This window comes from Amphiura filiformis, chromosome 2 (genome assembly GCF_039555335.1).
Source record: "Amphiura filiformis chromosome 2, Afil_fr2py, whole genome shotgun sequence".
NCBI lineage: Eukaryota > Metazoa > Echinodermata > Ophiuroidea > Amphilepidida > Amphiuridae > Amphiura > Amphiura filiformis.
Genome location: NC_092629.1, coordinates 38,423,969 through 38,438,097, shown reverse-complemented (window position 1 = coordinate 38,438,097; position 14,129 = coordinate 38,423,969). Strand labels below are relative to the sequence as shown.

Below are 14,129 nucleotides of genomic sequence, written 5' to 3'. Positions count from 1 at the left end.
TTTCATCCTAGCTCATCCTCACATTTAAAATGTAGATCAGCAGACTTGATATAAAACCGTGCAGATCATGGCTCCTTCAAAGAGTACAGCATAATTGCACAACGCACGTGATATTCCAAAAATAATTGGAAGTTTGAACATGAAACAGGATCGAGATACTTAAAAGGAGAGCATGGAAGCCGAAGAGAACTCAAACATTGCAGTTGATATTAGGAGGATTAAGGAGTTACAATTGGTACAAAAAATATAGGTGGACCCTGTACAAGTGCAGATTAGGACAAGTAGGCCTATCGAAAGCATTGAAATTGATGACACTCAAGATATACTTCTGCATTAATAATGCATTAGGCCTATGCCGAAAAATATTTTAGACTGCTGAAGGATTATAAAAAAATGCCAACAATCACCCCCAACAAACTTTATTTGAAACAACATTACATCATGTAATCATTGATGATTTCAATGTAGCAGTAGATATCTTACTTGACAAAAAGGTTGGATTACTGTATATGAAAAACAATAATTATTTTATTAATTTTACATACTTAGTACTTCCTAAGGAACTTAAATTAAATACACGTAGGCCTATTATGTCCCCCCTCCAGAAATATTGACACCCACCCCTATAAAATTACATATTTTATTACCTAAACTGTTCAAAATGTAAACAAACTATAATGTGGACACTAAAATTATCATTTCATCAGTGATAACCTATGTTATAGCAATGCATGTCTGTCAGTTAGAAATTCCCTGTGTTAAAAGCAGTGCAAGTCTGCCGAATTCGGCAACCTTAATTTGAAACTTTCAGAGGGTATGTACAGGGGGGTTAGCAGTTTCGAATTTTTTTCTTTTTTCTTGATTAATTATCTATTAGGGTTGGTACATATTTTGAGGAGGGTAAAAAAAATAATAAGTGTAATTTTGTAAAATACTAGCCCCCCCCCTAATAAGATGCTCAAGTGGTTCTCAATAATATATGTGACCTGCTACCACGAAATCAACATAAAGTCGCAAGTTGGTAGTTTAGAGAAGCCCTGGCCTCTGCATTGGTATTCTTTCTTTGTTTCTTTCGCACCTGTTCAATCCAGTAGTATGTATGTTTGTCCTTTGAGCTCGGCGGCACAATGGGCCATTATTGAATGACATACCCGACTGGCTTGTACAGGTGCGCGGCAAACAAAGAACATTAACTAACCCAGGATGTGTCGAAACTGCCAAGTTGCGACTTTACGCTCATTTCGTGGTAGCAGGACGCATTTATTCAAGCACCAAGTAATTGTCCATCCCCGGTAGCTTATAAATTATTGTTGTTGATTAGCATCTTTGTAGTACACAGATGAAGTCATTGAGATTGGATGAAAATAAACCAAATTCTCTAAATCTGTGCCGCACACTTCACTGGGCATGCAAAGCTTCCAATCGCAAGCTATAATTGAAGACAAAGATAAAAAGACTAGTTTGCGTCTGACGTCATCTGTCAATCAAATTCTCTACGATCCTTGATTGGTTAATTAGCGCGTAAAAGGAAGGTCGATTTATCTGGTGTTGGTCGGAGAAAAGGAATAGCAGTGAATGGCGAAAATTACGTACTTTTACAAGGCAAAAGGCAACTTTTCTAGGCATTGTTGACATGGTGCCTTCGCGAAAGAAAGTTTCCTAGCATAAAGACCTAACTTTTGAGATGGTTTGTATGTGTGAAGATGCAAAATTAACAATAAGGCGCCCGGTTTAACCGGCGTGTTCAGCAACTCATATCATCACGATACTTGTAAACAAACCGTGCTCGACTTTGATTGACAGATGACGTCAGACGCAAACTAGTCTTTTTATCTTTGTCTTTCATTATAATCAAAGCACTGAAGTACACACGCACGCATAAAACAGATGCCTCAACGTGTTGACGTTACAGACTCCCAGAGGAAAAGCTACAATGGCAAAGAATTATTCACTTACCATGGTTCTTCATTCGACAGGTAAAGAATTCCATCTCTGATTGGTCGGCCATATGGACTCCAAACACTCCCCATTCGCGCAGCCATTTGGCCGTCTGACGCACGTGTTTCAGTAGTCCACTCTCACGTGGTATCTAAAAAGAAGGGGGAACATTTTGTTTGTTGTTTAAATGTTTGTTCCGTATAAAGACGCATGCTTGGTTCCTGATGGGACTAGGCTCAAGCCAGACGAAAAGGCCTATAAGGGACGCACCATTAGATTCTCAGGGGGAGGGCATGGGAGTTTGGGTCAGGCAGAATTTTTTTTTCGCCGCCGAAGGCGGGGGGATTTTTTTTTTTCGCCTCCGAGAGCACCAATATTTTTTTTAGCCGCCTTCGGCGGCGAAGTATTTTTTTTTCAATTTTAATGTAAATTTTTATACAAAGTTGGGTGGGGAAATTTTTTTTTACTTATCAGTGAGGCAAAATTTTTTTTTTTCGTCTCACTAGTGGGCAAAGTTTTTTTTTTTGTCTCACTAGTTTTCAAAAAACTCCCATGCCCCCCCCTGGAAATCTAATGGTGCGCCCCTAAGCTGCATGTTGGCCGATGTGAAAAATGCCCAATGCGCATGTCATTAAGAGGACATAATCATGAGTAGTGTGTGTTAGGCCGTGTAAAATTAATATTTTGGTTCTCGTCCCCTCCCTCCTCAATTTCTGGGATTTGTCAGATTTTTTTATTTTTTTAGATTTTTCAATTTTTTAGACTTTGGAATGATTTATGAAATCTTCATACATATAAATAAGTTTATTAGAGAACAAGCATCACTTCCAAGTCTTTTTGTGGTACTCTAGGGGTTTATCCTCAGAATCTCACATTTGAAAAAAAAAAAAGGGCCTCATCGTTTCCTCGAGCACTGTTGGAGAAGACCGAAAACTACTGACAATGCTAATTTTACATTGAAAAAAAAAAACAAAACAAAAAAAAACACCTCCCTCCCTCATCAATTCATGAAAATCCTCTGGACGAGAACCAATACATTAATTTTATACGGCCTTAGGTATATAAGTGATTATGACGTTTTCACATGAGAGGAAATCGACTGCTCAGTGCCAGAAGTGGGTAAGTCCAATAGCTACCATGTGAACATTTGGCAATTTATACGCAGTATATTGTGCTCATCAACACATGGCAGCTATTGCATTTACACACTTATGGCACTGAGCAGTCGAAATCAGTATTTAGAATGTAGTGGATAAATATTTCACAGCTCTAAGGTCATTTTGATATTGATAATTCCTGGCGGTAGCGACCTAGAACTGGGTAACCATAATAGTACCACGTCCTTCGGAGGGGACGTTAAACTGTCAGTCCCATTTCAGAGAGCCATATTTGTACGTGTAATCCTTGTCGAAAAGAGTATGGCATGTTTCAATATTATTCGACCCGGTTGTTTGTTCTGAGGAGCCATTAAATCACGATGTCGAGATCAGCATTGCTCGTTGGTCACATAATTTATATACCCATCTGCTAAAGTTGAAGCAGTAAAATGTAAAAAAAATGTCTTTAAGTATACCTGAAATGTCAAGATCAAGCAGTCTTCTCCAGCTCCAACTCCCGCTAAGTTGATATGGTGCTTCAACTGGTCCAGCTTATTACGTAATAACTCTCGGAATTTGTCAACGTTGACTCCGGTAAGTTGAGAGATATTCTCGCGGAATGAGAACTCAGTGAAAAGGCTTCCTTCAGCTGAAACAGGGTAACAGGAAATAGAAGTCCGGGATTAAAATTCCAATGGCAAGTTACATAGAAGGCTTGGATGAATTTTTTGGGTGATATCATATTACGTAAAGATGGTTACAGGGTCCATAGATAGAAAACCTATCCAGAACCTTTTTCTTCATCCTAAAAAGGCAATCAAAACGAAGATTGCATGCTCAAACAATTTTTAACATCGTTATTATGTTATGGTGGTAAATCACGATTGGATCGCATACAGCTGTTGAAAGCTGTGTTCATTCAATTGAAATATCTAGTGTAGTCTCCTACTCTCCTTTTATTGATCTTTAATTGGAAATGAATTATGAATGCAATAGGTGGATTCAAGCTTTTGATTTACAATTGGTAACTTGCAGGCAAAGAAAAATTGGGCATTCCTTTCATGGTACTGTCACTGATCATGCTGATACGCTTCTAGTAGCACATCATGACTCAAACAACTGTCAATCACCCTGTCAACACCTTTCAGGTATGCATTGTTTTAGAATTAGACCTATTAGGACCTATAAATTAGAATATGCGTGTTACCAATGTTGCCCTATATATTTCTTTTGTTATACATACCAGGAAATTGGCAATGGGTGTATATTTGCAACACATTTACAAAGAATAATAAACAATGTACTCCGTTCACTATAATGACACATAACCTTTGGAAAAGTACACGGGTCCCCAGGGGATAAAAGATCAAATGGTATAGGCCCTCTGTAAAACTTTGGACAATGTGCGGTAGATTTAGTGAATGTTGTCACAACTTGAACATGTCCTTTTCTTAAGCAACATTATTGACATTTAAGTGAAAAAAAGAACTGAGTCATGTGCCATCTTATTCTGAATATACTTTAGCTAAAGGTTCAGAGGTAATGTGAAATTTATCATCCGCGAATAAAATTTCAGGTTATTATTTGGAGTGGGTCTCTTACAAATTGTTGACTAGGTTAGTAAATTAATATCGAGAAGGATGACTATTGGCACGATTTAGGGATACGATATCACACCACCAAACATGCCAAATAAATCCCCATAGAGATATGTACTAAATTCGCCCCTAGATAACGTCATTTTTTCTTCGCAAGAGCGACTCAGTTCTTAGCGACAGCTATGATGGTTGAAATTAGCCCTAGCCTGATCCCTCTGACTAGGAAAAAATATAGGTTGACCGTCATTATTTTTTTACGACTATGATATCTGGGAATTACCTAATTTACCTGCAAAATCATGCCAGTGTTTCTGTACAGAAAAGACTGCTTAAAATCATAAAAATACTCGATCTCTCCCATTTGTGGTACAATTGCAGGATGTGATATTACTAATCATGACCAATCCAAATTTAGCCAAAGTTATGCAAATTTCTGCTCATTTTAACGCTTACTTTAGACCATCCATGTTTTTTTTCTGAGAAATGCATTCAGGGCGCACGACCGTATAATACTATTTGGTGGTGTGAAATCATAAGTTTCGTCCAAATAATGTGTACATTTAGGACATACAAAAGTTGATCAGGTCTTACGTAAGCTAGAAAGCACATTCAATGGAATTACAAATTACAAAATATCAAAACTCAAAAATCGGCTTTCAACACGCGATATTTAAAATTCCCGCGCCGAAATTGTCTAGTGCATATCATACGTCATGGTTACCTGTGCTCAATTATTGTCAGTCACTATACAATTTCGGCGCCCGGGAATTTTGAATATCGCCTGTTGAGAGACGGTTGTATTAATTCGTTTTTATGGCCAATATGAGTTTGTTTCAAATAAAACCACGTGATTCGTGCTTGATAATTAATCATAAAATGTTGTGATTGCCGGAGACATCCTTTAACAGTATGAAAATATCATCTTGTTGAGGCTGCTGACAGGTTTGCGCCCAGATAGCTATTGACCCCCTACACTCCGATATGTACTAACCTGCACTTTCAGCAACAGGGAATAACTCCAGTGCTGTTTGGACAGTATCCTTCTGGTAAGCCTCTACTTTCTTGGCTAAGGAGTCTGCTTTAGCCTTCCCCAATAACCAGATCAGAAAATAGGGATTGTGACGCCCCACAAGGCAGCATTTCTCCAGGGCGAACATAAGAGATGAAGCCGAATCGATTTTGTCAATGATGCTTTCAGGTACTCCGTATCCAGTTCCGCGATCTAGCATGGAGAGAAAGAAGCCAAGCCAAAAATAAGATTGTGCTAATAATGAATGTTCTGTTAGACAGCATGGTATATTATATTATTGAGTGCCTTACTTACTTCAAAGTAACTGCTCATAATAATACCGAATATTGTTGATATTGTCCGACAGCATTGTCGGTATTCTTATTCTTATTTATGTTCTAATGCCATCCCATTATACGATAACGGTCTGTAGACTCCTTCTAAAGATCTTAAGATAAATAGCGCCATCATCGATCACCTTTTCTTAAAAATAACTACAGTTTACATGCCATCAAAGCACCGTGGATAACTTTGTGACATGACATGCTGTACTTACCTTTGCGCAGGTATTTCTTAGCCTTGTCTATCTGATCACCTGTCAGGTAATCCACGATGGTCTGACGAAGTGTCACATAGGGTTGGAATGGAGTCAAACCACTGATGGTTCCTGCAGCACTGCCATTAGCTGCAGCAATGCCTAATAATATGCACAAAGTAAATTAAAAACAGATGATAGTAGAAGAAGAATGCTTATATTTCGTGACCAAATCTTGGAACAAAGGGTTGAAAATGTTTTGGCAAGCTTGTAAGGTACTGAACAAAAGGTACTCTTCAAGGTGTCAGACATTTTGTAGTAGGGGCCAATTAAGGTCAAACAGGGGTCAAAATTAAAAATGATCCCAATTCTTTAAAAAAAAGTATACCAAATTACTTCCCTGGTCATAATGAATCTAAAAGGTATAGTTTGCCCTATCTGCGACCGTTGGTTACGGAGCTATGGTTAGAAATGTATGAATGGCCAAGTGGACCAAAAAACGTGTAAGATTATACGTGTAACCTTTCACGTGTAAGATGGTATCTTACACGTGTAAGATTGCATCTTATTCGTGTAAGATCGCATCTTATACGTCTTAGAACTCGGGATGCTTAAATTGACGACTTATATTTAAAGAACCCATATTTAAACCCCAAACAACCTATCATCTTACGCGTATTCATCTTCGACCAATGGTATCTCACCATAGCATTTCTTATACGTGTAAGAATTGCCTATTAGGGATGGATGGTATTCCGATTTGACTGGTACGACGAGTGTCTAATAATCTCAACCTTGATATCGATCTGCACCGCGGTAGTTTTCGCAAACGTGATTATCTTACCATTACCCCTTGAAATTTAATTGATATGAGTATTAATTGACTCCAGATAACTGAAAAAAATAGCCAAAAAGTGAGATAAATCGGGATGTGGCCATGACGGACCAACAGTCGGAACAATTCCTGACATAGATTCGTCATAAAATACAGAACATTGTAGCACTCATACAAATTAAGAAAATGCCTCGTTTACGATTTTGGTGACGAGCTCTCCTTATCCTCGGTACGCCGCAAATAATTTCACGTATCGTCCATCACGAAAATCCAAATATTGCACGTATAAGAACTCGTGGGTGTTACAAATCACAAAATGTCTTTACATGTTATTGGTTGAAGTTTGTTACGCATGAGATGATTGGTTGTTTGTGATTTCTTACTCTGTGATTCGTCAATTTAAAAATCCCGCTTCATTCTTAAATGTATAAGATGCAATCTTACGCGTATAAGATGCAACCTTACACGTGTAAGATGTAATCTTACACGTTTATCTTACGCGTTTTTTTGACCACTTGGCTATTCATAGAAATGTGACAAAGGTCAACGCACTTTCGCCTAGGTGCATTTTAACTAAAACGGTTAAGGGCTGGGGTATGAACGTTTGGACAGTATTTATTTTGGGACATCAGAGCACATCAGACATATCGAATTGCATTCTGAATACGAAGAATGTCATTCTGATATCAAATAATTTTGATTTTTGAAATTCGCAATTTAATACACATTTTATGGCAAATCATTAAAATTGATATTTTGATATTTAACAGTACTTGAAGTAAACTTTATAAATCTGATGATTTGTACTTAAAGTGTATGTAGGTGGGATGAAAAGCCGACGATCAATTGAAAATTTTGACCTTTTGTATTGAAGATATCGATTTTTTTCCCAAAACACCAAAAAAAATTAGGTCTTTTGGGGAAAAAATCCATATCTTCAATATGAAAGGTCAAAATTTTCAATTGACCGTCGGCTTTTCCTCCCTGCTGCATACACTTTAAGAATATATCATTAGATTTATATAATTTACTTCGAGGACTGTTATATATCAAAATTTGAAAAATATCAAATTTTTATAATTTGTCATAAAATTTGTATTATATTGTGATTTTCAAAAATGAAAATTATTTGATATCAGAAAGACATGCTTCGTATTCAGAATGCAATTCGATAGGTCCGAGGTGCTCTCATGTCCCACAAAAATACTGTCGAAACGCAATAAACGCTCATTTTAGATCCCTTAAGCTTGCCCAATTTGTATGATTTTGGTGTCTGTTATATGTTTTCTGACATGACAAATACAACCGAACAACTAAAATCTTAATGGTCGCCTTGACCTTGAAATTTCAAAATGACACCCAAAATGCATAAAATCTGCCATTACAAAATATTACAATTTTTTTAAACTACGAAAGACAAGTAACTATTATGGATCGACTGAATGGTACTACAATATAGGCTACTTACGTTTTTGTACCACATATGGCAGTTGGCAGTTGACATGGTCGTGATCACATAGGTAATAGGTGACTCGTTTGTCAACAGCTATTTCCAGTTCGTCTTCTTGTGGTGCCGCCTAGGAAACGAAATAGTGTACATATAGCGGGACAGAGGTGCAGAGAGACAAAGAGAGATAACGGGACAGAGGGACAAAGGGAGATAGCAGGACAGATGGACAAAGAGACAAAGGGAGATAGAGGGACAGAGGGTCAAAGAGACACAAGGAAATAGCAGGACAGATGGTCAAAGAGACAAAGGGAGATAGCGGGACAGAGGGACAAAGATAGATAGCAGAACAGAGGGACAAAGAGACAAAGGGAGATTCCAGGACAGAGGTACAAAGAGACAAAGAGAGATAGCGGGACAGAGGGACAAAGAGACAAAGGAAGATAGCAGGACAGAGGGACAAAGAGACAAAGGAAGATAGAGGGGCAGAGGGATAAACAGACAAAGGAAGATAGCAGGACAGAGGGACAAAGAGACAAAGGAAGATAGCAGGACAGAGGGACAAAGAGACATGGGGAGATAGAGGGACAGAAGGAGAAAGAGAGATAGCAGGACAGATGGACAAAGAGACAAAAGGAGATATAGGGACAGAGGGACGAAGAGACAGAAAAAGCAGCCAGACAGACAGATCGATAGATAGAATAGAACCAATTAAAAAGAAACAATAAACCAGACAACATTAACGAGAGATTTATACAGAAAATTATATCGATTTAATATTAAAGCTGAGTGATAAAATATAAATTTGACGAAATGAAATTTATTTTTGATTTAAATAACCAGATAATAATATTTTTCATATAAACACAAAACAAAAAGAAAGTACTCACTTTTGTACCCAGTCATAAAGCTAAGCCACGGTTGTTTGATGGGATCATTTATTAGTTTTTCAAGCAAAACGTCATGTACAGTCAAATTTTAGGCCTGAACAGCTAAATGTGATATCATGCTGATGTATACAGATGCTTTTGAGTCATTCTCAACTTGAATTTTCCCTCTTTTACAAAATTATTCACTTTTATAGCATTTTTATAGCTTTTTCGGATATAAAATGTACCTATTAATGACACAATTGGTGGCGCTATTTAGTTACTGGAAATTACTCTTTCAAACTTTTAATACAAATAATTTCTTTTATTGTTTAATAAAAATATGTTTATAAAATTTCCTTGTTTGCTTGTTTCACCTATTCCAGCTGTTTTAATGGCAGTATAAATCACCTACACCGTGCAAATAAAGAAATGCAGTTTAATTAGCTCGTCTAATGAAACATAATATTATCTCGCGACTGAAATTGCCTTCCGTAGTGAAGTCACGTTTCACTATTTTCCCGGTGGCGGAAATAGCCTTCCGTAAGGAAGTCACGTGATAGTTTCGCGGGCAAGGCTTCGCTCGGGTTGCCGTTAGGTACATGTGTACCGGTTTTCATTCTATATCAGTCAAGCATTCGGAATCGGACGTAAAATTTTTTTCTCTCGATGTATCTTGTCTATTGTACAACGAAGAGGCCGAATTAAATCAGCAAGCTTATACAATACAGCTTTCTTCACATGGAATAAACTGTGACGGCAACAGATATTAAATCAAGATGTTGTCTGCATAGTTTTGTGTAAATTACTCGATAATACAAGTATACTGAGGTAGTCAGGCGTTACGAGTGCAATTCGCTGTATGACGATAATCAAGAGTGTGTGCTGATATTCCGGGGTTTCTTATGCTTGAACATACATGTAATGGCAACGACCGATGGCTAACACAATTTCTGTATTCGGCTTCAACGGGCAGAACAGGGAATAAATCGGTGAGATATTTGTTTTCAACAATTTGTCAAACCTTGCTGTTAATCAGTTTTATTAGCAGTGAATAACTGGGTTCTAGCCCATCTTTAGAAATTAGCCATGGAGAATAGCTCCAGATACGGATACCTACTTCTAAAATTCAGGTTTACATGTCAATCTAACGTTATCTTGCTGTATTTCAGCTAGGGGCCATGGGTAGAAAATCTGGGTTAATGTTCTTAGAACAATCCAAATAGGCCTACGTAATCAGATTGCGGGAGCACTTTCTTTGTCGCGGGACTAAAGTTGAAAATCGCCCAATTGGGCGCCCAAATCGCGGGTTTGGCAACCCTGCGTAATCTATTCATGACTTCAGGGACGCGCGACCTCTATCATAGATGACCATAATGGTCATCAGTTCTATTCACCATGTTCATTGAAGTGACAAGAGAATTGAATAGATGCGTGTATGTCCCATCAGAAAGTAATACAATTATTGGTACTCATGAATGCTAAAGATCGATGAATCATGCAGGTGGCCATTTCTATAACACATCATAAACCGGGAAGAAGGAAACTTGTTTCTGTTCTGGTTAAATAAATTAAAAGTTACATTTATTAGTAAAATTCGGTTCAATTTTTGTTGTTGTTGTCGTTGTTGGTTCTGAATTGGAAAAATCTCTCTTGGTATAAAATGGCCATAGGCCTATGAGGGAAAGTTATTGCAACGCAAGGATATGTGCACTGGACACGTAATGGTCGAATTGGATAGTGTTCCGTGTTCCATTTTGACGAAACGAATCGTAACAAACAAACAAAATAAAAATAATAACAGTAATAATGATAACTTGAATATTGTCGTCAAAGAAAAAGGCCATTTTAATTGTGCATTTGACGCGATTGGCGGCCATTGGTATATATAGGTTTTCATAAATGAAATTTCAACTCAAGCAGGGATATTTTACATTTGAAAAAAAAAAAAAAAAAATCATACTCAAAATTTCTGTTCGGAATTGGAAAATCTCTCTGAGGAAATAATGGCAATTTGAGCGAATTTTAATGTCAATTTCAAACATTTTATCGCAATCATTTTTTTTTATTGTGGAAGCCATACGTGTTTCCGTTTTGGCATCAACTAGAATAAATTAATGAAGGAGTTGGAGTGTAGAATATATACGAGGCTAATAATATACAGACATGTACATGTATATGACATACAGTATTTAGTGTAGGCTTTGCAGACAGAATTTGCTTCCCTTTTCTTCTGTTTTTAATTGCAGGTCGTATGGATTTTACGAGATGGGGGATAGAAGGAAGAACGATAGACGAAAGAACGGGAACTTCTATATGGGGAAAATTATGGGCCTACAACGGCTAACTACATTTAGTGCAGACAAAGAGACAAAGGATCTACATCTTCATTAAAACACAGTGTTTCCCTCAAATTGAGTAGTGTTGCATCTCGAATATTAACATATTATACAGTGCTTCGTGCGAGTAGAAATAGCATCAGCAATTATGGAACTGAATTCTAACATGTCTATGGATGGGTAGGCAGTGAGGAATAGAGGAATATCGGTTCACAGCTTGATGGAAAGGTCAACACTTTTAATATTTGGTATCAGTGGAAGGAGCTTATACAATTCTTTGGCAATCTATCCAGGTTAAACAATTCAGGAAGCACAGTAAGGATACAGTTGGAGGAATGAAAGAATAATCTTGGGTGTCATCAATGGATCATTCAATTAATAAAAGTTCATACATTAAGCGCTGAACTGATCCGAAAGCAAGTAGTTGAAATTAGCGAGTTTTATCTCGGTAGCAGCTAACCAAATATGTTATTGCATAAATTATCTTTGATATATTTGTACAAACAAGGGTCATTCCACATCGGACAACTTGACTTTGGCTAGTTGGACAAATAGCGACAAGCGTTATAGCAGAAATCAGATGGGATTGAAATATTACTAATCAAATCAGACGTTAGTGTGCGCAAATAGTGATGCCTTGCCTTTTGATGCCTTGTCATTTATGTATTTCTGGATCTGTGTATCCATAAGGGTGATGTACTAGCAACCTCTCCCCTTCTTTATCGCATCGTCATTTTTTAACAATAAGCGTGCAATGTGGCTTCTTTGTGACGGGCCCACGGATGTTTCTTCTGCTTTTATCGAAATCGCCGGTGGTTTTCTTTTTAACTCTATGTCATAATGTACATTGATTTTATGACGATATTGCTATAATTTTGTTTCAATATTACCTGCTTTATATAGTTTTGATGTGCTTATCATGCTTACTGTAGATTGATGTTGTTTTGAAAAGTAATTTTGTATATAAGGCCTATGCGTTGTAAATCGCTATATCATAATCATGTTTGATGCTTGCTATAGTTTATGATATTTGATATATAATTTTGTATTTAAGGCCTATGCTTTGTAAATTGCTATATCATGTTTGATGTACTTGTAATTTTGTATTTAGGGCATGCTTGGTAAAGCGCTTAACGACATCTGTTTTAGCGCTTCATAAATGTTTCGTTATTATTTATATATTATTGACTTGGTTCAGATAAATAAAACAAAAAAGATGATATATTGTTTGTCTTTTAAAACTAGTTTTAATATATTTGCTCGAACTCTTTGTATGTTCTAAAATTGTAAACTCAAATATTGTTCTCATTTTTTACAATGTATGTGGTTTTATATAATACTATGTTTTGTAAAGCGCTTTGAGTTCTTTTGATGTGATTGCACTATATAAGAAATTATTATCATTTTTATTATTATTATTGTTATTATTATTATTAGTTCTCCAGTAGTCAAATTACAGTATTCTCTTTTACGGTGTATGTATGTCACAATGTTAAATAGGTTCACCTAGTTGATACACCCAGAGACAAAAGGAAATTCACCTAAGTGGGCATGAAACATGTAGGGGCATTTGTCAAAACTTGGGAAGTCGACAGTGGCATATAGGGCCTACATTTGAACATCACATGTAGGCCTTGAGGGATGAAAATTCAAATAACGCCAATATTTAGCAGGCTAATAATCATTGGGTTGTTTGTTTTGTTTGGCATTGGGTTTTTCTCATACGTAAATCTACCCAAAAGATAGTAGTACATTGTAGGAGTATTGATTGCCCGTCAGACTTTTTGTTATTCCAAACATAACGATGGCTAATGCACTGGTCAATTGAACCGTCAATCATTTTCTTCACCGCAAAGCTCGGCGGAAGGGTAGATGTCATGTAAAACATAAACTGCAATCAGAGGGAGTCAGGCAAGTTCCTTGACTTGTCTACGGAACTTGGTTGGCAGTTTTTTGGATCATTTTTCTAAAATGATCAATTTAATGTACATAATTATACATATATTACATTAATAAATTCTATTTTGTCTTTCCAATCTTCGTGGGTATTTGCCTACTAGAAGATTTGGCGTTGGTTTATGCTGATGCCCACCATGTAATCTAAATATGAATATAATATGAAAATGAGAAAGGGTCAGCCATTTAATTTCTTTTGATATATGTAAGTCCGCGGCTTTTTATATTGTCATCGTTAGATGCAGTCTTTATATTCTATCCATTGTTAAATCGAGTCTTTATATTTTCTCTATCGTTAGATAGTGCATTCCCTGTTAGGGGAACTTTTGGTTTATATGCGCAACTGGCTTTCGAAGTAATTGTTTGGAAGGCTCCGTCGGGTAATTACTCTGAGCGAAAAAGTTGACCATAAATCAATAAATATTAGTTGGCTGATTCCAATGAATTTTCTCAAAGCATTGCATGAATAAATTATGCGTTCTTTCTGAATGACTGATAAGTGTCCA

The 14,129-nt window shown here is 36.8% G+C and overlaps 1 protein-coding gene across 1 annotated transcript in view; it reads right to left on the bottom strand.

Annotated features, from left to right (window-relative positions):
* The window catches only part of LOC140146187 (uncharacterized), a 224,846-nt gene that overhangs the window by 181,786 nt on the left and 28,931 nt on the right, over nt 1-14,129 (bottom strand). The window contains exons 5-9 of the mRNA XM_072167962.1: nt 8,481-8,589; nt 6,199-6,339; nt 5,625-5,855; nt 3,512-3,684; nt 1,957-2,089 (exon numbers count right to left, since the gene is read on the bottom strand). Coding sequence (XP_072024063.1) covers nt 1,957-2,089; nt 3,512-3,684; nt 5,625-5,855; nt 6,199-6,339; nt 8,481-8,589 — 787 coding nt within the window. The remainder of the gene's footprint in view (nt 1-1,956; nt 2,090-3,511; nt 3,685-5,624; nt 5,856-6,198; nt 6,340-8,480; nt 8,590-14,129) is intronic.